The following is a 26,491-nucleotide window of genomic DNA, read 5'->3' as shown; positions in this document are numbered from 1 at the left end:
TTCAAGAGTTTAATTATGCTATTTCTTAATCTTTTCTCTTTTATTGTGCTGGGGTAGCACAACAGGAAATAACGCATGTGATTTTGACCGATATTTATGTTACCACTTCTAAAACATCAAATAAAAGGAAGTGAAATCAAGCCATTTAGACAAGTGCATTTCATATTTTTAAAAGGAAACAAAATGAGCCAAGTTCATCCTTAATGAAAGATGATTTGATTCAGTGGAGTCTCACCGAGGATGAACTTGACCCCATGTTTTCTTATTTTGGCTAGCATATACAGAATGCTTTTATTCAAGGAGGCGTTTGCAGCCCTATATAAACTGAAAGTGTAAATAGCTTTTCAAAGGATCACAGCAGCATGAAGGGCCTGTAGCTATTACTCTAGATCCACCAGGATTAACTCTCAAAACAATGGCATCAGGCTGCAGTATCAGAATGTTTTTCCTAAGAAGCCCTGAACAGTAGTGCAAACTCTGCAAAGCCCGCTTTAAACAAACTTGCTACTGAGGGCTCTGGAGGACAAAAACAAAATCCAAACTACATGGGTTTGATTGTAAAATACATTTTAAAACCCATGGGCCCAATCCATTGCTTACTGAAGTCATTTGGATTCCTTCCACTGCCTTCATAGGCGTTATACCAGCCTTTAGTCTTTTGGAGTGGCAGTTTATACAGATCTCCTTGCTAAAGGGCACCTGTTGCAAACCTCCTTCCCTTGGCATTCTGTTTGTTCATGTGGTCTTCAGACCGTACATTGAGAGCCATTATTCTAGAGATTGATGTGTGGTGTGACTGACATTCAGGCGGAAATCCAGGGATTTCTCAAGTGACCTCACTTGAGGACATTTGTCATGGGATTTTCTACAGAAAAAGAATTTTTGAGCTGCATTTAGTTATAGGTTTTCGGAGTTCAATGTGCAGTGTAGGACTTGGAGGCTCATGCAAGCAAGGGAGCACTCCGAATTCACTATGATCTCTGTCATACATGAACCTGTGGTTCTGTTAGTTATATTATTGTAATTTATTTTCAGTAAGAAATCTGAAGACAGGAAACTCGATTGTACATTATATTTTCTATGATTTAAGAAATTAATTGATCATATTTTGGGTGTGGGAGAAAAGGCTTATTTCTTTTAGTTGCATTTAATAACCCTCTTAGAGACGGCATCCTGAGAGTGAAGCCCTCTTTTTATCCTCAGTATGGGTGTGTACCGAATATTATGTCTCAACGGTGTAAACATCTACTTACTGCCCTGCTACTCCTCAATTCTAACCAGAAGGGACCACTTTTTGTGGTATGAGGATTCGTGGTTTCCACATCAGTCCAATCTTGTCTCCTCTGACTAAATGACCAAAAAAGGGGTCAGTGTTAGTGATTTTTGTGTTGGGCACTTACTTGTCTTCTAGAAATTAAACTGAAACCACAAATTCACTCCATCCAACAGTGTTCAGTTCATAAGTGTTTTGACTGTCTACCCCATTAGATCGAGCCACCCAGACTCTTATGATTTGGAGATTCTTGTTCCTCTTATTTTGCATTCTGGAGCTGAGTCCCATACTGCATTCCACATTTAGGTTCTAGCAGATTAAGGACCATTGGTACACCTTGAGCAAGGGGAGAGCCTCAGGCTACAGGTCAAACTTTCACTGCTTAAATGGAATGTTCACCGAATCTACATCAAGAATAAAAATGCTTTAAGAATAGAAATAATAGTAATAGTAAAAATTAAGGAGGGAAATGAGAGAGTTCAACTGCCGTGATTTATTTGTAAAGCTATTGCACCTTTGAGTGATAACAAGCAGTCATCATCCTCTCAGTGATTGCTAGGAATAAGGCAACCCATGAATTAGATAGAGGGATATACTCCATGGTCAAGATTTTCAAAAGCGACTACTGATTTTGAGTGCATCAGCCTTTGGGTACCCACCTTAAGCCACCTCAAAGGGGCCTGATCTCAGAAAGTGCTGAGCACCTGCCTTCTGAGAATCAGGCCTTTTTGTTGTGTCCCAAAATGAACACCCCAAATCACTAGTCACTTGAAATTCTTGGCCTTCAAGTCTGTAGAAAACTTCCTAATTAAAACAGTATTTCCATACAAGCAAGGGAGTGCTCTGAATGTCACTGATCTCTGTCGTACATGAACCTGTTGTTTTGTTAGTTATATTATTGTTAATTATTTTCAATAAGAAATCCCAAGACAGGAAACTCAAATCATAGAAAATATAATGTATGATCAAGAAATTAATTTAACATAAGCGGGGGTGTGGGAGGAAGGACCAAAACGCACCGGTGTTTTTTTTCAAAGCTGTACCAAACACACAGAGTTCAATCTCTATGGATACAAAAACCAGCCTTTTCATAGTTATTTTTTGTACTGTCATCATTTATAAGTCATGCAGCAGGAAGAAGAGGATCCTGATTTGATATTGTGGGGAACGTTTTCCTCATGGTTTCCAGGGTTGCTGGGGGGGGGGGGAAATCACAGCTATTAGAGTCAAATTCTGTTCCCAATTACTCCAAAGTAACTCCATTAAAACAGTGGATTTGCTCTATGTCTATGTGCTGTACGTGAGGGTAAAACTTGACCCGGTAGGTGGAAAGTGACTCAGAGGTTGTAAATTATGACTCAAGGGTATTTTTCCTCCCCCTAAAGATTTTATTTTCAGGTTCCCTCTCACTCTTGTGTCTGCATTTTGAAAGCTCAGCACACTCTTCCGCTTGTAGGGAACCTTGTACCACACTGTACGTTGGCCAATGTATGATCAGCTTTTTAAGTGATATGAAGGGCACTTTTTTACTGATGATTGGACATCTCAACCACGTGGTATCCCATCCACCTATTCAAAATGCAGTTTTCTGCCAGGATTAAAGCTTAAACTAACTTCATGTTAAGGGAAACTCTCATAATGAAGTGTTCCATTTACTTCATCATACTGCCAAGTACTGTGCTGCACAGTGTCAGGCAAACTGCATGGCACATGTATACCACAGTGAAGAAAAGGAAAGGAATTATTACACTGATTTATGTAGTGCACATTGCCATAGTGTCTGGGACACCAGATAAGGAGTTGCTGGCTGCATTGGGGATGTGGGGTCAGGGTCTAATCTTCTGCATGTAAAGCAAGGTTAGTAACCACTATGCTACTTAGCTACCTGCCTAAATCCTGTTCTATTCTAAATTAACTAATCTACCTCACATGGTACATGGTGGGTATTTTGGGGAGGGAGGGCAGTAGGTTTGCGAAAAAAGGCAAAATCTCATTCTGCTTAAGAATTCTAGAATATCAGGGTTGGAAGGGACCTCAGGAGGTCATCTAGTCCAACCCCCTGCTCAAAGCAGGACCAATTGCCAGACAGATTTTTACCCCAGTTCCCTAAATAGCCCCCTCAAGGATTGAGTTTACAATGCTGGGTTTAGCAGGCCAATGTTCAAACCACTGAGCTATTCCTCCCCCCAAAGACAGTCTGATGGCTAGCTATAGGCCTGATCCAACACCCCTTAGAAGTCAGTGGAAGGACTCTGACATTAGTGAGGGTTGGATCAGGCCCAATAATGTCAGTCAATGGGTGTTAGTGTATTTAGAGTCCATTCTGATTTGGAGCCTGTAAAGTACAGGTGAAGCCCTTGAGGAAATACAGGTAATGACATTATCCTGGTTATACTAGCATTTGCTGTAAACAAAATGAAAGGGCATTATTTTCTCTGCCAGAGCCCTTACTGGGGGCCAGCAAAAAGTTAGTAGCAGATGGAATAGTAAATTATTATGTGTTTGACTACAAAGGAAACTCAAACCTTTTCTTGCAGGATGCGCCCAGTTCACAGCTGCCATCCGCTTCAATTTAGCACATCTCCAAACCTGCAATTAACTCTCTTGAGCGTTTCACTTTGTGGAAAAGGAGCAAACGCAGACAATGCCATAAGGAGTGCACATGGAAGAAAAAGCAGGCAAATCCAGCATGGAAAACAAGGTAAATGATCCCTTTAACCATTCTTTCTTTTGTTAAGCTAGTCCCCAGCAATCCAATCATGGCATTAAACCCTTCCCTTAAAAGAACTGTGATAATAACTTTTTGCAGTGGTTCCAGGCTACTTGAACGACAGCATTCCTCTGATTTATTAAGCAATAAAGGTTCATTTATGTGATATCAGGTAAATTTTTTCATGAAGGTCTGGCATATCACTCAACCTCCTCCCCGACAGTCACCTCCATTCCACTCTATGTGAAACACAGCTGCTAAGACCCTCTTCCTTGGCCATTACTCTGACCTCATCCCTGGTTTCCCACTTTCTGCTGCATCAAAGTCAAGTTTTGTGTCCTCAGCTTCAAGACCCTTCCTGACTTTTCCCTTCCCTACTTCTCTGCTCTTGTCTCTTTATCATGGCGCCCGCTCCCTACTATAGCAATAATACCAGCTTCAATCCCCTGATTACCAACTTCTCCCACAAACTTTTTGGAACTTTCTTCCGTGCTGCCTGTGCATAGAACATCCTCCCTGAACTAGTGCATAAGGCCTTCCTTTTCTCCCTTTGAATCCCTCCTCAACACCAATTTCTACCCCAATGCCTATGTGAAATTTACCATCTAACAATGGCTAGGTAGAAGGCCAATTAGGGTAGTTAAGTGTGAAAATTTTGAAAGGCACTTACCGGAGTTAGGTGCCCAATTCCCAATGAAATTCACTGGGTATGTTTGAAAATTTTACCCTGAAAAATCCATTTTAAAAAATTTTCCCCCCAGCCTTTATATGCTGCTTGTCTTTGTGAGTTCTTTTGGAGCAGGGACTGTCTTTTTATTATGTGCACATACAGCATCTAGCACAGTCAGGCCTTTCTCCTTAGTTTGGGGATTGTAGGCGCTCCCACAATCAAAATAATATAAAATAACTTCTAACCACTGTGTATTTAGATAGTTTTAAGCTGCCCATCACCATTTTATCTGGTTGCATTTGACTAGTCATCAAAATGGTATTCATTCTTAGCTGGGCAAGATCCCAATCTGTGGGCAATAAAAAAAAATGTGCTAAGGAGGAGAACACTTAACTGTGTTGGATTTGGCAGTTGTGTGCATGACTGGGGCATTATGGAAAGGCAAAAAGCAGAAACAAGTGGTTCTAGTGCTGAATTGGGAGCTGGCAAAGTTCTTTCCCTATCCTATTTCAACAATTATGGATCCATCACTGTTGTACTAAACTTCTCACGGTGATGGAGATAGCTCTTAACTGTTACAAGCATTTCTGCCAGATAGGCAAAGTAAGATTGTTCCTATGATCATCTCCTATGAAAAGTGGCTGCTGAGCAATGCTGTCTGAACATGTAGTGGATAACTAATGTGAAGGGTTTTTACAATGTTAATGAATAATTTGGATGGTTATCTACTTTTAATTTGTATTAAACAGCTGTAGTTTAATTATTTTTATGTTTATTGATAAGTGATGGAGGGAGCTTTAAATATTGAAAATTATGCCTTTAAAAAGGTGTTCAAAACACAAAAGCAAATAATTATGATAATTAGGAAATGTCATTTATTTGATAAAATTTAACCCCCAAAATGATCTGCCAGTTATAAAATTCATATGTCTATTAGTAGCCTGCTAGCTGTCAAGGGAAGGAGAAAACTTGGGGGATAGTGAGAGAGCTTTTTTACAGAATCATTATCCATTTAAATTATGTGGTGTTGCTTCAGTAGCATGTAAGTTCTACATATTCAATTGAATAGTTCAGGGATCCTTAAGGGAGAGACTGGAGTCTAACTCTTGTCCATAATATTTGGGGCAGCATTCTTGACCCTGGCTTATTGATATTAGTGACAGGCAAACCTCACAATGCTCTGAGGCTTTATATGACCCCTATAAGTACTGACAACTTTGGAATCAGATTTTTTGGCAATTTAGTTCCCGCTGCCCCCTAGTTTGGTGTACATTTGGCTCTCTTCTTACACTGGCAAGAGTCAAAAAGAAAACCAATTGTCACCTTTTCAAAATGTTTTCTTGAAAATAAATAATAACCTGAAACAATCCACAAATGTTAGAGGACAAGTATCGGTAATAACAGAATAATGTTAATCAGCCTCAGCATAGCTGCGTAGATTTGTGTAATGTTCTCTTGTAGTAAATAAGTGCAGAAGGGGTTAATAGCTGCCCAAATTTAACAGAAAACGGAGCTGTGTAATTTATACAGATCATGCCATCCATTTGTGGGGAAAATATCTTTCCAGTAGTTGGCAGACGGCATGGCTAGAAACACCCACCGACAAGGGTGGGAAAAAATGAGGATGCTATTAGATATTGCCTCACATATAGCATTATCTCCCCTCATAGACTCATAGACTTATAGACTTTAAGGTCAGAAGGGACCATTATGACCAGATGATCATAATGGTCCCTTTTGACCTTAAAGTCTATAAGTCTATGAGTCTATGAGGGGAGATAATGCTATATGTAAGGCAATATCTACAGTTCAGGACAACGGTGTATAAAAATGTGCAGTAAGCTTTACTGAGCCACTTACCATCCGAGATGAGAGCCAGATGACCTGCTCCTCCCACACTCACGCAATTCACTGGTAACTCTTGTATGTCGAGGCATGCCCTGAAAAGTTTATTTATGCATCAATTTTCTGTTTCATATTTCATGCTTTGCAATGTTATATGGCTTTTCCAGGTTACTATGGCCCATTGACATGTCTAGCCATTCAGATAATTCAATAACAAAATTCTGACTTAAGGTTTCTAATGCTTTAACTCAATGGCATCCGGCTTATACGCATAATGAGGTTTAGTGTTTATACTGGTGGCTTTTCCATTTAAAAGTCAGAGGAAATCTACAGGTCTCATTCTAATATTGTGCTGGGTGGGAGAAGACTAAGAGAAAAGCCGGAACATTTAAGCCTTTATATCTCCTTCCAGCAAAAAGGTAAACAAATGAGAGTTAAAAAGGATAAAATGTCTCAAAAGCAGCAGATGTGAGCAGCTTCTCATCAATCCTATCTTCCACCCCCATCCACCTTCCCTTTGCAAAATCCAAAGGAAGCCTTGCCACATGATAGTGGGGCTGGAAGAAGTCATGTTAGGGCGCATTGTCCATTCATTGCAGACAGTTGGGGGAGGGGGCATGATGTCCAGGCATAGTAGGGACAGAAAGTGGCAGCATGTCTTCTTAGACAACTCTGTCACTGGGTGTAAGGGAATCTGAAAAACAGAATGGAAAGGCTTCCTTAAGTAGGGTGACCAGACAGAAAGTGTGAAAAATCGGGACCGGGGTGGGGGGTAATAGGCACTTCTATAAGACAAAGCCCCAAATATCGGGACTGTTCCTATAAAATCGGGACATCTGGTCACCCTATCCTTAAGCATGGTTCAGAATTTGCACAGAAGCATGTGCTTTTAGGAACATAAGATGTAAACCAGAAGTGAGCCCTGCGGAGGCTGAGTCCAGCCTTCTACCATCACAAGCAACCCCCTCATACAATTGCACCAAAATATTGTCCAGCGCAGGGACATAGACACAGGTGGGCCTGGGTGGGCCACAGCCACACTTAGTGTCCAGGGCCACCGAAATAGGGCCTGGAGCCCCCTGAATCCACAGGCTGGGAGGGGGTGAGTCATTCCAGGAGGGGGAGGTGCTAGAGGGCGTGTCTGGGTGGAGCTAGTGCTGGGGCTGGAGATTGGGGCAGCAGCATGTGGCACTGGCAGGAGCGGGACACAGCCAGCCAGGCGGACGGACACCAAGCCGAAGTCACCGAAGCTCAAGCCCCAGAGGGGTCCCCCTGTCCCCCATGGTGCGCCCCGCAGCCTATATGCCCTGGGCAACCTCATCTTCTGGTGCCTGCTGAGCAGTAAGGGCCGGCTGGAGGGGCTGGGGAGAGGTGCCCCCTTGTCATTGCCTGCCCGCCCACCTGAAAGTCGAGGCCCGGCCAGTTTTCCTGTTCTGGCTATGCCACTGGTCCAGCTCTCTCTTCAAACTAATTAAATACTGTAGTTTGCCCCGACAACTCCTGTTGGGAGGCTGTTCCAGAACCTCACCCCTCTTATAGTTAAAAACCTTCCAATTTCCAGCCTGAGTTTGTTCATGGCCAGTTTATATCCACTTGTTCTTGGTGCTGACACCATCCATTAGCTTAAGTAGCACTTCACCCTCTCTGTTATTTACCCTCCTGATGTATTTATAGACAGCAATCACATCCCATCCCATCCCAGCCTTCTTTTTGCTAGACTAAACAAGCCAAGCTCTTCCAGTCTCCTCTCATAGGATAGGCCCTCCATTCCCCTGAACATGCTCTTCTCTGTACTTGCTCCAGTTTACATTAATCTTTCTTCAATGTGGGTGATCAGAGTTGTACACAGTATTCCAAATAGGGTCTTACTAATGTCTTGTACAATTACATTGATACTTCTCTATCTCTTCTGGAAATGCCTCGCCTGATACATCCTAAAATCACATTTGCCTTTTTTACAGACACATCACACTGGTGGCTCATAATCATCCTATAATGGACCCACACACCCAGGTTTCTCTCCTCCTCTGTCACTTCCAACTGATGAGCACCCAGCTTGTAGCAGAAATTCTTATGATTAGACCCTAAATGGATGACTTTGCACTTTGTACTATTGAATTTCATCCCATTTCTATCACACCCCAGTCTTCAAGGTCTTCCTGTGTAATATTCCGATCCTCCTCTGCACTGACAATGCCTCCCAACTTTGTATCATCAGCACATTTCACTAGCCCACTCCTGCTTTTTGTGCCAAGGTTATTAATAAAAATATTGAATAAAATTAGTCCCAAGACCAGTCCTTGAGGAACTCCATGGGTAACCTCTCTCCAGTCCGATAATTCATCTTTCAGCACAACTCATTGCCTTCCCCCTCCCGTTAACCAGTTCCTTCTCCATCTTACAATTTTTGTACTGATCCCCATCTTCTCTAGTGTAACTAATAATTTCCCATGTGTCATATGCTTTACTGAAATCCACATCTATTAGATCTACTGCATTTCTCTTACCTAAAAAATCAGTTATTTTCTTAAAGAAGGAAATTAAGTTAGTTTGGCATGATCTACTTTTGGTAAGCCCATGGCACATTACATCCCCTTTACCATTTACCTCTATGGATTTAATTGTTCTTTCCTTCACAATGTGGTCTAAAGCCTTGCAAAATGCTGAGGTCAGACTAACAAGTCTGTAATTGCCTGGATCACTTTTTCACCCTTTTTTAAACATGGGTCCAATGTTAGTTATTCTCCAGTCATATGGTACTACCCCCAAATAGGTAGATTATTTAAAAAATCCTTGCTACTGGATTAGCAATCTCATGTGCTACTTCTTTCAGTTTTCTGGGATGGAAATGATCTGGTCCCTCCAAACTGAGAGCATTAAACTCTTTAAGATTTTCTTCTACCTCAGATGTGGCAACTTCCATTTCTAGACACGCATTTCTATCAACCATACTGCCTTCATGCACATGGTCCATATTGATCAACCTTATTGAAAACCGAGGCACAATATTTATTTAGTTTTGGGCCATACCTGGATTACCTTTAAACTCATCCATGCCACATACCAGCCCAACCTCACCCTTCCTTATTCTCTTTTTATTTATATAACTTTAAAAAACCCTCCTATTTATTTTAATTTCCTTTGCAAGAGCTAATTCAGCTTGACTTTTAGCAGTTCTCACTTTAGTTCTATGTTTTCTAACCTCCACGGTGTAGTTTCCTTTTCTGATGACCTTTTTGAGGTGGTTATTCATGCGGCTTGGTCTGAAGCCTTTCCCTACTTATTTATACTTCTCTGTGTTGAGCCAAACCTTACTGAGGGTTGCCCATGACTAGTTAGCACACCAAGTATCACACATCTGAGAGCATGGGCCCTTGCTTTTCACTGTAGCAACAGGATGTGTCTAATACGCAGACTATACCCAAGGGCCCAATAAGTGCTACTGCATTAGATGTATGTTGTGTGTCTGGAAGACCTCAAGGGATTAAAGTGATTCTAAATTGAAAGGAGGGTGAAAACTGAGAGCCTGGTGTCACTGGAGAAAAGAAACCCTTTTGTTTATGTACAACTGGTCACTTGTAGGGCAGATGGAAAAAATGTGGGCCTCCCTACATTGTTGTGTCAAACCTCAAACTGGAAACCTGACCTTAAGACTCCTCCTGAGACAGACCAGTGTAATCCCCAAATCATTCTGCCTTGGGTATCTCAGCAGCCTGGTGATGATTTGCCATTGGTTACGATGCTCTTCAAGGAAACAAACAGTTTCAACATAGAGATTGGGCACTCTAAGGCTACGTCTACACGAGGATAAAAAACCCACAGCTGGCTCAGGTCATCTTTCAGGGCTCTGGCTCCAGGCTGAAAATTGCTGTGTAGATGTTCGGGCCCCACAAGCCTGAGTTAGCTGACCCAGGACAGGTTTTTTTTTTTCCTTGTGTATATGTACCCTAAGAGAAAAATACTGTTGATGTGGGCATTTTCACATATTCACATAATTTATCTAATGAGGTCATGTTCCTGATTTAGCCGTTGAATGAAATTCTCAAAGCAAATAGGATTTGCCCTTAAAAATCTCAACTGTTAGTATCAGAGGGGTAGCCGTGTTAGTCTGGATCTGTAAAAAGCAACAGAGAGTCCTGTGGCACCTTTAAGACTAACAGATATATTGGAGCATAAGCTTTCATGGGTGAATGCCCACTTTGTCGGATCCATCCGACGAAGTGGGCATTCACCCACGAAAGCTTATGCTCCAATACATCTGTTAGTCTTAAAGGTGCCACAGGACTCTCTGTTGCTTTCAACTGTTAGTTTCACCCTGTGACTTCTTTACTTTTTCAAAATTTGGAAACACCACCGGAGTTTGAAGAGGACATGTTCACCTTTAACCTAGAGTCAGATTTCACAGTATTCAGACATGTACAATGTCGAGACCTATTTACTTGAAGTCATGTTCCAGCTAATGGCTAGCTAATGGGGTCGTGTTCCTCAGTCAACTATGGGAAATAAATTCTTTAACATCACTAGACCTTTGACCCCTGCCCAATACACCATATACCAAATTAAACAAATGACTACTGGCACATTAATTTGCTCTTTCATAGTGTCATGTGGCCACTTGACAATTTGCTTCATGATGTGTCAGTTTCCAGAATTAAGTATGATATTACCTAAATGTTAAAAAGCTGTTATTAGAAAGCAAAGGACTCCAGATAATAGTCATGTGATTGTTATGTGGAACTTTATTTAGAAGAGCCAGAGTCCAGATTTAAAAAAATCTAGCAGAGACCAATTTTAATTAGAATGCAGTGCCCATAGTAGTATTTTCAGAAACTCCTTGGGGCAGGGATTGTCATTGTGAGAAATTCTTCAGCATCTTCCTTTCTTTTGTACATTGCCAAATAACCTGGCAATAAATAATGACATATATAACTATAACTATAGCATTTCCATTACGTTTTACCTAACGCCACTACAAAATCATACCTCAACACATTCAGTATTTCTGATAAGAATTGCCAGATGTAACCCATCTTTGTTAGTATTAACGGAGAGCTTCCTTAACTGGCATATCAAAGGCCTAGGAATATAGTAGTTAATTCTTCAACTTAAGTTTAGAATGGACCTAAAAAAAACACTCAAATATACATCCGAAGAAGTGGGCTGTAGTCCACGAAAGCTTATGCTCTAATAAATTTGTTAGTCTCTAAGGTGCCACAAGTACTCCTGTTCTTTTTGCAGATACAGACTAACATGGCTGCTACTCTGAAACGACTCAAATCTGGGTTCCAGTGTGCTGTTCTATGATCCCTTTCCGTAAAGTTCAAAATGTATGGATGTTAGCAAAGCCTTTTCAGATGCTGTGTTTTGTAGCAGAGTAGAAACTGCAGTGGCAGGATACATGTTGAAACACTCCGTTTTTTCTCTTGCATCATCTGCAGTAATTCTGAGGTGTTAAAACCAGCCCAGTTGTTGCTTCTCACATAGCATAGTTATGCCACGGCTGGCGTGGCAAATGACTGAGGTGAAGGCATTAACATAGCTAACATTCAGCATGCAGTGGCACTTTGTCCCTAGTGCTATGCCCATAGCCCTGCTGACCATTATAGCATATGCTACGGCTGTCTGAGTATCTAGCTGCCTGGGTGTCTGTGAGCTTTCCCATCCCCGTGATTATTAGAACAAGGGAAATAAAAAGTGGCTTTAGTTTAGTTATGCGGGGGAGGGATAGCTCAGTGGTTTGAGCATTGGCTGCTAAACCTACAGTTGTGAGTTCAATCCTTGAGAGGGGCCATTTAGGGAACTGGGGTAAAAATCTGTCTGGGGATTGGTACTGCTTTAAGCAGGGGTTGGACTAGACAGGTCCCTTCCAACCCTGATATTCTATGATTCTAACAGTGGTTTGTATATCTTAAGACTGGAATCATTGCTGCATTGAGTTACTAGGGCTCCCTGTGAAAGCTTCTCTTACTTAGTGATCTAGACAATGGAACAGAAGCAAGAGCCAGACAAAGTAGACAAAACTGATTTTTTTCCACTTTCTGTAAAAGTAAGTTGGTCCAAGCACTGCCCTCCACAGCCCTTCAGAATTTCCATGCATTGATTTCACTAGAAAAGCATGTATCCTCTCGGTAAGAACTTCCTAAAAGAAATGCACATCCTATTTTGAAATGACTTTATCAAATAGAACTGAGCTAATAAGTCATAACAAATAACTTGTTCAACCAATTTTGCCTTAAATCTTGCATGTCCTTTGCATGCCTGTGAACAGACTGTGGCTTTCTTGTGTTCCTTATCAAAATAAGAATTTAAAACATATTTTTGTGACTTGTTTGGCCAAATTTGTGAGGTGTGTTGCTGTGTATGATTGGCTGAATAAGCCACATGATACTGTTTCTGTTGTCTAATTAGCTGAGCTTAATTCTCACAACCAGGTTTCTGGAGAAAAGGCTTGTAGAAAGTGAATTTGGAATTTGCTTTTCATGTGTTCAGATGGGTAAGCGTAAACCTCATTTTCCAATGGGCATTCACAGAGTAAAACCCATTTGCATGAATGTTCATGGCAAGAGAACACAAAAAAGGAGGAAATATTGGAAATACGAAAGTGAATTTGTTTGAAAAAATGTAGGATAGATGCTGGAAGTCGGGGTGCTGGGAGTTCAGCAGCACCCTCTGGCTTAACATGGTTTCCATCATAAACAGGGTTTACCTTACAGTTTGATTCAATGGCTTTCAGCACCCCCACTATAAAAATTGTTCCAGCACCACTGAAAATTAGAACAAATATTGGAGGAAGTATTTTTGCATTATTCATCTAGCTCTATTATCAAGTAATTTAGACTCTAAATATTTGGCCAACATTTTTGTTTAATGGATTATAGAGGGGGGAAATACCTAGCGTCCCCATCCCAATCCCAGTGTTCTTGTAGGACCCTTCTGAGCTCCCTCTGCTGGTTCAGACATAGCAATTACCAACCTGACGCTGTTCCCAGCTCTGTGTTGAGACTTGTATCATCAGTCACACTCAAGCACCAAGCAAGGAAATAAGCCGACAGCACTATGTAAATTGCAACTGTTTTAGAAACACAAGAGATAAGTCAACGTTAGCCAAATGGAAAGGACAAAGTCAAGGAGGAGAAGAGATTTTATTTTCCCACAACAAAATTAGTGTAGGGAAAAATCCACAAGTATTAAAAGTATGGGTTTGTTATTATGTAATGGAGATATGATTCAGGTGGGGGAAATCCTTATTCCTGTGTTTGGCCCGTGGATGTCAGAGGGGCTCTGTGGTTTTAGGGTCTGGGTGCATGAGTCCAATTGCAGTACTGTGGACTTAGATTGTCAACTCTTCAGGGGAGGGACTTTGTGCTCCTTTGTGTTTGTGCAGCACCCAGTTCAATGGGCCGTGATCCAAATAGGGGCCTCCTGTAACTACTGCAATACAAATAATAGCAACATAGCCAATGTGTACTACTTTTTCTTCAGGCTACACTTTTAACTGCATTTGTCACATTGCATGTGCAAGACAATACTCTTTCTGATATGTTGTGTTAATTAGTTCATTTCCTCTATTGTTACTGGTTCCTTGGCAAGTGTTTAATAGCTTAAAAAAACTGTTGAGCTCCAGGCTTCTGTACAGGTGTGAGGTATCAGATTGATTTGCATTGAAGTGCAAAAAGGTAGTTGTCCAGTATTCAGAAGAGGAGAGAAAGGAGACAATAGCTGGCATAACAGTCACTTCATTGTTCTGAAATAAGTAGCTTTTTTTTTTCTCTATAGTGCTCTAACCAGAGTCAGACCAGCATGGGCTGGGCTATTCTGTTTCTAAAGGAGCTCCACTGTTTTAGACAGAAATTTAGAATATTGTGTTCTTTGATCAATCTCTTATTCACTGTATCCTAAAAACTGATGAGTCTTTACTCAGTTTTCACTCAAGTGGAACTCCTTCTGAAGTCAATGGGAGCTTTGCCTGGGAAAGGACTACAGGATTTGGCCCTTTGTCAGTAACTTACAATGATACCAGTCTTTGTTGCCAGCTTATATAGACTGACTTCCTTCAAGTCCTTTCTTACAGATTCTATAGGTTGAAATTCATAATTTCTTCTTTTAATTTCTACACTGCAGATTTGTATCCATTTATATTCTTCTTCATCAGCTAGTGGATTTTTCCTACAGCTGATTCCTAAGGTTTTAAATGATGACATATGCATCCTCCTTTAGCAGCCGACTAATACCAGGGTTTGAATTACTATTGAATAAGCAGCAATGAAATCTCTATCAAAATAATCGGTAGTTCCAAAAACCACAAACAACAAAACAAGCAGAGTTGTACTAAATCAGCAAGACCATTTACAGAATGAGGGGCTGTGAGTCACTTTTTTCCCCCTCCCTCTGCAAAATCTACTCTGTTTCTTTTCTCAGCCTAGGGGAGGGCAGGTGGAGTGGGTAGGGCATTGCTTAGAAAGTTTTGGTTTTTTTTTTAAGTCGACATCACTCAAATCATGTGATCGGCACAGACCAATTGAGACAGGTTGTGGAAAGGGGAACAGTTAAATTTGTAATTTTGGTTGTGTGAAACACTTCTTTGGGCCTCATAAACAACCACAGAACCACAAGTTGGGTACAGAGGCAGTCACACAAGAGCGGGTCCGGGATATTGGTCAGCAGACAGGGCAAATCGTTTTGACTGCAAACCACAGAGTTTCGTAGAGTGGTAAGCATCATCAAACCACAACTGATCCGCTATTTTTTTTTTAACAATTTCAGTGTTTGTTTTAGAAAAAGAATCTTATTATCTGACTTATGTTGCTTCAAAGGCACTAAGATAAAATAGAAAGCAATGGCCAGGAGGAGGGTTATAACAGTGACCATTCTTACTTTTTCACTTCCCAAGGTGAAAGAAATCATATATTCCCCCACTTTAAAGAGAGAGTAAGTTTTAAAGAGGAAACTATGGCTTCAAACAGCGTATTTGAGTCATTTCCTTCTTACCAGCAGTGCTTCATGAGAGGTAAGTGCTATTCAGTGCTGTTAAATATACTTTGGACTGTCCCATGTTTAAGAAAATGCATGTTTGTTGCACATTTCAGGAAATGCTTACAATATATAGTTTTCCACTTCTGTTTTCTTTGAAAAATTCTTACTAAAGCTAATGTCTGAGGTTATTGGTTTATTAGCTCATTATTTGTCAGTTCCTTAGCGATATTATTATAATTCACTTAAGCTGTTCAAACAGTCATGGCATCCTCACAAATTTTCCTTTTGTAAATCCAAGCATGTTATACTATTCCTGTGAGTTACACACACTACAATAGCAGTAGCATCAACCTGTTTGGTTCCTTTGGCAGAATCATTGCTTTTGAGCTACGGTCATTAAAAATAACAGCCAACGGTATGCTACACATATCACAGACTAAAACAAGCACAGTACTGAATGAAGAGCAAGCTCATACGTACAGCCAGCAGAGCGTGATGCTGTCTCATTTTTGCTACTTTGCCAGTCTGGGTAAAGGAAGAAGCACGCTCACTGGAAACAAGTAAGAAAAGCTCAGAAACTTGCTTAAAGGTAGTTGCAACTCACATAGCCCAGGCGAAGAAGAGGATCAGTACATTTAGTGTTGCTTTTGATGCCATGTCACTCTCTGCTGATTCTAAATTATTGGCTGAAGCCATACCACATCCTCTGAGGAGGGGAAAAAAATTAAACTGCAACATCCAGAGAAGTCTGGCTTTTCCAGACAGTGACAAAGAAGTTTCACAAGCCTGGTCTAATAATCTCACAGCCCTCGGTAGATCAGATGCTTTAATCATTAGTTATTCATATTAGTAAGCAAGTGGACTAATGTGAGAAATGTCTCTGCATTCTTGCAGCTAGCCCCCTAAATAGCCTGATACAACTGAACTCTTTCCCCTAAACACCAATCTTCTGACTGTTTCAAGCCATGTGTGCAGGGACATGCATATTCAGTTTGAAATGAATGCAAAACCATACAGAGATCACTCATCGATTTGGCGGTGGTGCTGTGGGAGAATAACATTTTATAACTCTTCAGTTACAGAAAGTTTCCCGGCCTCAGTAGTGTCAGCGTGAGTCATTAGTTATTCATATTAATAATCAAGCTGTGGAATGCGGAAGGCTTGTCAGCTGCCTTGTCACAACCAGCTACATTGCAAGCACCCTGTTGTTGCTGCAGCTTGGGGCCCCTTTGATTTGAAAACAGGGTGAATGCACAGAAAAAGAATGTCATCGCCACTCTCTTTTTACCCTGCAAATGAAAGGTTTTAAGTACATTTCTACTGGCATCAGAGGAGTTTTCAATCATGATGAGCTGTATGAGTCACACATTCTTACAGCATCTTCTAGCCTGTGCAGCAGAGATACTGGAGCTCTAGCAAGAAGCTGCTAACTGCTCCCCTGGCTCCCTCTGAACTAGCATTTCCTTTGGGCTACTAATAAGCAAAGGAAGCAATATTGGTAGAATAACAAGAAGGATCTTCCTGCATTTAGTCAGCTTTTTTTTTAACTCGCCCAAATGTTTGTTTGCTATTTTATCTGCAGTTCAGGAAGACTTATTAAGGAAATTTTGTTCATTTGATAAGGTAATAAAGAGTGAACCCTGTGGGGCAGTGCTTGAAGTACTAATTCCCAGTGAGCCTGTAGCAGAGTTCTGGAGATAACAGGAGCTGTACCGAGGCCCCATATTTAAGTAGTGTCAGGGAAGCTAGTAAAACACTAAAGACCAAGGGCCAAATTCTCTGCGGGCATGAATTGCTGAAGCTCCATTACAGGCAGTGGAGCTGTGCGAGTTTACACTAGCAGAGAATTTAGCTCCAATAAATTGTATGCATGGCAAGAGTGTCCAACTGTATTATTATTCATTATTTATCTTATCGTAGCCCCTAGGGGCCCCAGTCTGGGACCAGGACCCCATTGTTCTAGATGTTACATGGATATCTTGGGTCAGATTCTGATCTCGGCTATTCTGACTAAGCGAGATCAAAATGGCCCGCTAACTGTACGTTAGGAAAGTTTGGGCAACAGTTCTTCAGTTGAGTTAGAAAGTGAATGTTTCATAATCACCAAAGAATAAAGCATTTAAACATGAAAGCCTATGAGAGTTTTCCAAACATGCCTTTTTTGCTTCTTCCTCTTCTTAAATGAACTTCAGACAATTTAAAATACTTAACAAAAGTGCTGTTTAGGGCCTCGGGGCAAGAAAAATAATCATCCCTCTGGACGAATTGTTCTCACCCATATTTCTCAATAGTGTTTACACAGACTAGTCATTAAAAATGTCCAAAATGGTATTTTTTTTCCCGCCAAAATTTATTGCACTTTCTCTCTTAAGTGAAATTATGAGGTAAAAGGGAAAATAACAAGTTGTTTTCTGCCATGAATTTACTTTATCAGTCCATGCAGTCCTCTCAGAAGGAAATCCATAACTCTTTTTTAGCGTGATACTATGTGAAAATTGGGAAAAAAAGAGGGGAGTGGGGAAGCAAAACAATTGTTTCACCGTCTGTGAACAGTGACAGACTTAGAAAGCCTGACATATTAATTTAATGTGGTACACCACAAAGGATATGGCCCTTTTTCTATCGCACCACACCAGGTCCTCCCTTGTGCCACTAGGTAAAGAAATGAAGATTGTATTGAAACTTCTGCTGGAGCATCATGCATGCTGAACACATTAAAATGTTTGTCAGGACTACTTCTAATGAGTGCCTTATTCCTAGTTGTATGATTTCAAAGCAAGTTTGGGGTGGATGGCAGGAGTATAAGGGAAGAGTACTCCTAAGGGTCTTGTTAAACTGCAGCCAGCAGAAAGCAGTCAACCCATCTTTCTGTTGAATATGGGATTATATCATCAAGGCTCTTATGTTGTAGTCTGTGTCTGATCTGTTCTTCCTGTGTAACCCCGTATTATTGTAAAGGTTTTCTCTCTGCTAGAAACATCCCATGCAGGTTGTATCAATGAGGTTGCAGCAATGATATTTTTGGAGCAGGGAGAACGTGAAAACGAATTCCCTCGGAATTTCTTGTGGTTAAATAATGTATAAAATAAGAAATAGGGATTTGAAAGCTGTTTCCTTGCATTCTTGGAATAAAAAAAAGTTACTATTCCCTAATGCGGCCTAATAATTTTGCCTGTTATGAAAAAGAGAATCGCAAGTCTTGTTGTAGGGGTTTTTAGGGAGATGCATGTAGCATGGACTATTTTGGAAGCGTAGGTTATATCTCCTCATCTTCCCTTTGTTTTGAAGTCTGGCTCTTTATTTCCATATATGGAAGAGGTTGCTTCTGGATTTTGTCTCTTTGTTTTTTAATTAAGGCACTTAAAGCTTTTGGGTAGGTCCAATTCTCTTAGAAAAGTACATGACTCGCTGCTGTCTTATTACTTATAATTTATATTATGGTAGTGTCCAGATTGGGACCCTTTTATTCTGAGTAATGTACAAAAATCTTACTGATCTTGCTCTAAATAGTTTGCAGTTAAGGCCCAGATCTTGAAAACTCTTATGCATGTGCTTATCTTTGCTCATTAAAGTCCATGGCTCTGACTTGTCCTGCAGTTGGATCCAGGAAATCAGTAGTTCTCCTTGGGTCAAAAGAGTCTGTCTAATCAGAAATTCTCTATTATCTGAGTCTAGATTATGCATATCTCCTGGTTATGACTCACTCAATAGCTTCTCTTGTTAGAGAGTATGAGACTTCCTTTCATATGAATATTTGTCTCTAAAATATTTTGGACTAATGGTGGTATAATATGTCCTCCAACAGCTACCATAAAGGCAGGTTATCTGAATAGCTTTCTTGATATCCCTCTTTGAATCTAGATGTTGAATGATATATGTGGCACGACTTATACTTAGCAGTGTAAATAAACACACTCATTGACTGCAGTCAAGGGTACTATTCATGGTAATAATCACTGTCCTTAGTGGTGTTTCCATGATCAGACTTTTAGTTCTAACATAGTTTTGGTGCATGTATACATTTGGGGATTGCACATTTGTGAGAATATCCACATGCAAAGTTGATTTCCAGTATGAAGCATCCAATACTATTACAAACATTTCCTGTAAGCATGGCCATGCAAGAAAGAAAGGAAGAAAGAACTCTGATGGTGGATGGCATAGCATCCAGCCCACTAAGTAGTTTATGGACTTCTGAGACAATCTGCTGATATTTGGGCCCCTTTAGTGTTTAGATGTGTTTCCCGTGCCAAACTCTGCTCCCCTCCCAAATGCTGATCACTGCATGGCTCATCTGTGGGGGTGTTGATCCTTAGAGAATTTTCAGAAGGGAAAGAAATAAATGAAGACAGTTGATGATGTCAGCCCACTAGAACCCAGTACATTATTCAGAGGATTCATATATTGTAAATATTGGGAATATCTCTGTAGAAAAGGCATTTTTTCCTCTGAGAGATATACAGCATCTGACTTTAAATTAATACTAATTTGGAAAACTCTATTCCTCCACTTGCCCAGGTCAGTGACTTTTTTTAAGGGTGATTAAAACAACTGAATATTTTCAAAATAGAAAAAAAAACACATTGCCACTGAGTGGTGATGAGAGGTAAAGACAGTTCCTGTTCTTTGCAGACTGTCAGAACTGTAACAAAAAGTTAACGGGTGTGAGTACTATAGAGTTAGTAGTCTATCTTGTGAAAAGGAAGTTGAGCTAAAGAATCTCATAAAAACTGTGGTGTACTAAAAGAAAAGGCTTACACAATGTCTGATTTACACAGCCTCTCCTCTGTGTTAGACTCATTTTATCTATCTATCTATCTATATACACACACGAGTAAGTGACTGTGTGTGTGTGTTTATTTAAAAGATTTGGATAACATTGAGAAACCAGAACATAGGAATCACTGTGAAGAAACAGGTAAAGTATCTTAAAGAAAAGATTAATTCTCTGGTTTAGTAAGACTGAAAGATTATATACTGGGCCTGGACACTAAATTCAGTGTCTAAGCAAGCATTAAAAGAAGTGATGTGCGGTGGTGGCAGGGTTAGCCAGGATTCACAAGCCAGTGGATATGACTGATTTACAGATACCCAAGATTGTCTCACTCTTTATCCTGTCACCAACAGTGCCTCTGGGTTACATTTCAACTAGAGAACCAGACTCTAGCTCTGAGGTACTTGGCCAGTGGGAAGTAAAGCTATCTGATATATATATTACAAATACATACAACATTAATGCAAGGGAAGTTGCATTATTTTGACAGATTTAAAACCTGGAGGAGCATCGTACAGTTTCATTGCCAATCAGAGGTGATGCTAGCTCATTGGGGGCCTTAAGCAGGAATATTTTTGGCTTCCTTCCCCTACAACACATACTAAAAAAAGCAAATAGGGGCCCCCTTCAGCCGCTCAGGACCATAAGCAATTGTTTAGTCTGCTTATGCCTAGTGCTGGATCTGTGGCCAATGTGTAGTCCTATATTGGTTCTATACAGCAAAGTTTCAGTACTAATTGACCATAATAAGAACAATATGCTTATTTTTAAATGACATTTATAGTCCTATGATGTTGGCAAGTTCATGGTGGTGAAAGGTAAATTAGGTATTTTATTGTGAAGCAGAAGTAGGCATTCTCTTTATCTTATTATCTTTGAAGGGGGAATCTACAACTAAACGTGGGAGAAAAAATTACTATTGATTCATGTATAAATGGACATAATTGCTGTTAAAACTTAAGTGGAACCACTATTGAGGAATCAGTGAAGCTATATTCTCTGCTTCTAGCCTTGTCTTTGAAACCTCCACTATAAAATATTATGGAACCATATTACCAGCTGGGGATCAGGGAACTCATCATCATCTGGCCCCCATCATGCCCATACTCCACAGCTGGTGCTGATGCACCCTCTGGATGTTCAGGGGTTTGGGAGGGGCTGAAATTTCCCATGCTGGGGCAATCAGTTTAAGGCCCCTCTGCACCACTCTGGTGGCATAAAGACACCTTAGCCAGGGAAGAGGAATCAGGCCTTTTGAATGCTCACTTTAAATATAAGGATACAGCATTGGAGTACACCTACTGAGGGAATAGAAATCCTTTTTCTTCACAGAGGGTGGACCATGGTTATAATGTGAAAAATAACTGTAAAAACGGCATCATGTCACCCACATCTATCTCAATATTTTTTCAGATCAAATTTGCTCAGTTTATAATAATAGAAGGGGATATTTCTAATGGCCAGCCCTGCAAAAACAACTTGCCTGCCCTGAAAACACAACAAAGTCAAGCTGAGTTTTTTCTGGCTCCTGTTTCAATGAAAAGCAACAAAGATTCTGCACTCAGAAGTGAGTTAACAATCCAGATGAACTAGAATAGAACCTGCCTCACCCACGCATAGTTATGTTGGCCCTGCAGCTCTAACACCAGAGTGAGAAGCTAGTCTAGTTGGTAAAGCAAGCAAGTCTGACTTAATGGGAAAGCAAATCAGTGTTGAATAAAAAGGTACAGTATACACATCACTGAGCGTAACTGCACTTTAAATTTGAGTCCTACCAAATCCCTCAGTGTTCGCTGTGAGGCTGCAGGCCTCAAAGTAGGATTTTGGTTTCAATTAACCTGCATGGAATTACTGGTGTAATTAATGTGCCAGCATAAGGCTCCTAATGTTAACAAAATATTCTCTAGCATTTTAAAGTGCAATCGGAGCTAGTGACATACGACACAACCTCTTCGCTGAAGCCTTCAGATTTTATACAACTCTGTGTATTGCAGTTTGAAAATCTAAAAGTTTATTCAGAGTGAGGGCTGATTTTTTTTTTTCAAAATTACATACACACATCCAGTCCTTACTCTTTATGGTGAGGAGGAGCACATTGTGAAACAAGTCCTCAAGCTGATGTAAATTCATTTGTATCTGAGACGCGATACCAGAAATAATTTTTCAAAGAATGTGTCATTAGCCTCTGGAGCTCATTGTTACAGGATACTGTTGGGGGCCAAGAATTTGCAGGATTTGTAAAAGGACTGGACATTTATATGGATAACAGTATTCAGACTTAAAATAGCAATTCTTAAAAGAACAGGAGCTTTGGAAGGGTTATTAAACTCCCTCCTCCCCCCCAAAAAATGTTTCAGGGCAGAAGCCAACCTCTACTGATTGATGGGTAGGAAGAAATTTTCCCTTATAAGCAGGTTATTCCAAAATTGCCTTCTGAAGGATTACTGCACTTTCCGCTCTGGAGCTAGCCATTGTCAGAGCCAGGATACTTGACTAGATGTACCTCGCAGGGCCGGCTCCAGGCACCAGCTTCTCAAGCAGGTGCTTGGGGCTGCCGCTCCGGAGAGGGGCGGCACGTCCAGGTATTCGGCGGCAATTCGGCGGACGGTCCCTCACTCTGCCTGGGAGCGAAGGACCTCCCGCCGAATTGCCGCCTCAGATCGCGATTGTGGCTTTTTTTTGTTTGTTTTGGCTGCTTGGGGCGGCCAAAACCCTGGAGCTGGCCCTGGTACCTCGGGTCTAATTCAGTAAACAATGCCTATGTTCCTTTGATAAGCCACAAGCATGTATCACTAATACCCTCTCCACCACCTCCCTTCTGATCTTATGAGTGTATATAATATGTATATGGAGTTGTGGCAGACTAATAGAATGCCCATAAAGGCCTGTAGTAATTTGGTATCTCCCATGTATTTGATAGCTTGAGACTTGTCTGAACAAGTGTCTGTCTAGCCCCTAGAAGAGCACCATATGCAGCAGCTTTGCCTCTGGTAAACTGAGAGTTAGAGATGGAAATGAGGCTAGAAATTTCTGGGTTGCCAATATAAAGTCTTCAAAATAAATGACTTTTCTTCCACATTGGTCCCAGCAGGATAAATTACAGGTTTAAGTACAAGATATTTATTAGTGTAAAATATAGAATTCACCACGAAACTGGATTTAGACATTTGAAATATCCTAAAATGGCATTAGTAGATTTGATCATTAGTCTGAGCAAGTAGAGAACATGCAGTTGCTAACCTTACAGCAATGCTTCCAGTTCATCCTTCATACCATCTTCAGTGCCACCACTTCTGCTTGTGAGGAAAGCTGTGTGAAATTTGTCAGTTTCACTTCACAGGGACTTGTGAAACCATGTTCTATGGTTTTGATCTGTCTGGGTTTTTTACCCCATATATTTCGTTTTGAGTTTCAAATTCCAGTGAATCCAAAACTCACTCGGAATAGTTTAGGGGTTTTTTTGGTCTGATTTCATGCTGAAGTCATGAAATGATCATGATTTTGAGACACACTCATAGTCTGTCCTCAGGTTTGGTTGTGACTGGGGTAGGGTACAGTTGAAAGATATGCATCTCGTAGCAAATCTTTCCATGAATGTGGTCTGAGTTTAAGGAAACCTGAAACCAGCTGGATTTCATGTGATTTGCTGCAAACATTTCAGCCAACCCACCCTTGTCAACCCATTGACCCTATCAGACCCTTGACCCTTTAATTTGCCCTTTTTTGGTCTTTAAAGGGGAAAGATGTCCATCTGTTAAAATATTTTTAAATCTACAAGTACAGTCCCACAATATGCAACAGATGCACAAGTTCCCCTTGTGACAAATATATTACACATTCTAAACTCTGGTCACACCCTCATCTCTCATTGCATTTTAACTGCTTGTATGGTGCACACCTGTGGTGTTCAGGCAAAGCATGTGGCTTTGGGATAATCAGTCATTCATAGTAACTTTAAAATTATTTTGCACCTTTAAAAAAAACATATATGAAGATGTCTGTATCAACAAACATATGATAAAGCTTCATGCACAAACCTAAATTACTTTATAATCAGATAACACAGCTTCTGTTAGCATGTTGAGCTTAGTATGAAGCATGTAGCTTCACACCATTTGCAATGTGCATATGTGTTTTTTCACCTCTTAATGGATATGTCTGTATTTATACTTTGCACATCAAAGAGTAACAGGTTGAAAAGTTACTCGTGGCATAATTCTTAGCGTGCAGTCCTGTCCTCACTGAAGTTAATGCAAAACTCCCATTGACTAAAGTGGGGCCAAGTTTTTGCCCTTTAATCTTGTAGTAACTATATATAAAAACCTGAAGAAAAATTCAAAGGTGGGAATAAGGCTAACTTTGAACCTCTGAGTGTCTCCCAGTAAAGCCAAGAGAATTGTCATTAAGTCACAGATGTCTTGAACTGGTGAAAATGGGATTGTCAGAATTGTTGCTGGGGTGTGCGTGGGGTGGGGGGGGGGGTTAATCGATAACATCTTTACCCTAAACAATTACACACAACATATGTTATACAGCGAGTTTAAGAGTAAGTTTTTCCTATTCGTAGTTATTGGATTATATTTTAAAAGTTAAAGAGGAGAAAAGTTACTAAGTGACTGGCCTGATATGGTGGTGGACCTGAACTAAACAGTGTGAGCATTGTAGGAGTCTTGATACGAGCCTTTCTTTATCACATACCATTCTCTAGCCATATATAGAAATCCCACTGATATTAAGTATGAGCGCCTCGCAAAAGAGCAATGTGAGGATATGGTCCTTAAACATTTATAACAGGAATTTTGTGAGTGCAACTTGAAGTTCTGTCCCTATTGCACATTGCCATATGGAGAACACTGAAATGTAAATACATATTACCCCTAGGCCATACGAAGTGCAACTGAGTGTTACAATATAGTCAATATAGTGTTACTGGGGTTTGTTTGTTTGTTTGTTTGTTTGTTTCTTTTAAGGCCTGCATGTAAATGTTTCGGATTTTGCTTAAACTAGGTGTAACAAAATTTATAGCCCAAGGAGCAAAACCAACTGGCAGCCCAATTGTGACTGTGGGCTGCCAAATCAGTCTGAAGAATTTATAAAGCCCTGGACTTGTGTAGCAGTAGGAGCACTGCTGTAAATGGAGATATAACCTGATTTAGCAAGAACAGTTACAGCTGAACTAAATGCTGTAAGTCTAGCCAGACAGTAGAGACACATGCTTTCAGGATAGTTAAGTGAATTTGATGCCTTTCAAAGCTGACAGATAGTAGTGTCATCTTATCCCAGGAACAAGTACCATATGGGGGGGAAAGCAGTGCAAAAGTCCCTCCATCCACCTGCTAGTGCACCTTAATAGCCAGGCCTGCAGGGACTGCCTCGAGGAGCAAATGGGTGCTATAGTGATAGTCTACATGCCCATTCATGTTTTTGGCCTTGATGTTGAGACTGTCTAAAGTAATAATGAGTGGTGGGTGTTTGATGTTGGACACCAGCTCATTAAAACCAGCACTGTGGATAGTCCAGTGATTGGGGCACAGGTCTAGGCCTAGGAAGACCCAGCTTCAATTCCCTGCTCCACCACAGACTTTCTGTGTAACCTTGGGCAAGTCACTTAGTCTCTCTAGGCCTCAGTTCCCATCTGTAAAATGGGGATCATAGCACTTTCCTGCTTCACAGGGGTGTTGTGAGTCGAAGAGTGTGAGGTACTTTGATTTCTACTGATGAGAAGTGCTATATGGTGAGAGCTAGGTATTCTTGTTTCACATACCAATAGTTACATATTTTCATCACCATTGGCTGCACTGCAGCACATAACCTAGAAGTGAGAGAGGTGAGTAATATCTCACTATGCAATCCACTGAGCCATCTAGTCCTCTCCCCCCCACCTCCCCCCATTAATAGGGTTAATCTCCCAAGCAAATATGGGAAGTCTCCTGGTTACAGTATGCCAGGCTATCATTAAGAAGGAGATCTCACATTTTCATGTGTGAAGTTATGGGGTAAACTGCTAAAGCTTTATTGTGATAATTCGATCCTCTTGCTGCCTTGCAGTTCTGTGCTAAGCTCTCAGCTGCAGTAGATTGTTTTAATGAATGAAAATCCCCATTTGAAGTGTCTAACTCTATGCATGCTGTTCTTCATGGTAGCTTTAGTTCTGGGAGAATTTTTTTCTTCTCTTTAGATTGCAGTAGTTGACAAGTGCTGTCTACTCATTTGGTTTTTACACTTGAAAATTGTACTGGTAGGAGT

General features: G+C 40.6%; 1 protein-coding gene across 2 annotated transcripts in view; it reads left to right on the top strand.

Annotated features, from left to right (window-relative positions):
* Nucleotides 1-26,491, top strand: part of RUNX1 (RUNX family transcription factor 1) — a 288,952-nt gene that overhangs the window by 74,650 nt on the left and 187,811 nt on the right. The window contains exons 2-3 of one of the 2 annotated variants that reach the window (XM_054048759.1): nucleotides 3,811-3,974; nucleotides 15,389-15,505. In XM_054048759.1, coding sequence (XP_053904734.1) covers nucleotides 3,812-3,974; nucleotides 15,389-15,505 — 280 coding nt within the window. In that variant the 5' untranslated portion in view covers nucleotide 3,811. Of the gene's footprint in view, nucleotides 1-3,810; nucleotides 3,975-15,106; nucleotides 15,209-15,388; nucleotides 15,506-26,491 lie in introns of those variants that run through there. The other variant, XM_054048767.1, reaches the window with a different exon arrangement.

The sequence above is a fragment of the Malaclemys terrapin genome, chromosome 1, assembly GCF_027887155.1.
Source record: "Malaclemys terrapin pileata isolate rMalTer1 chromosome 1, rMalTer1.hap1, whole genome shotgun sequence".
NCBI lineage: Eukaryota > Metazoa > Chordata > Testudines > Emydidae > Malaclemys > Malaclemys terrapin.
The sequence above is the reverse complement of the archived record's forward strand: the minus strand, read 5'-3'. Positions and strand labels throughout refer to the sequence as shown.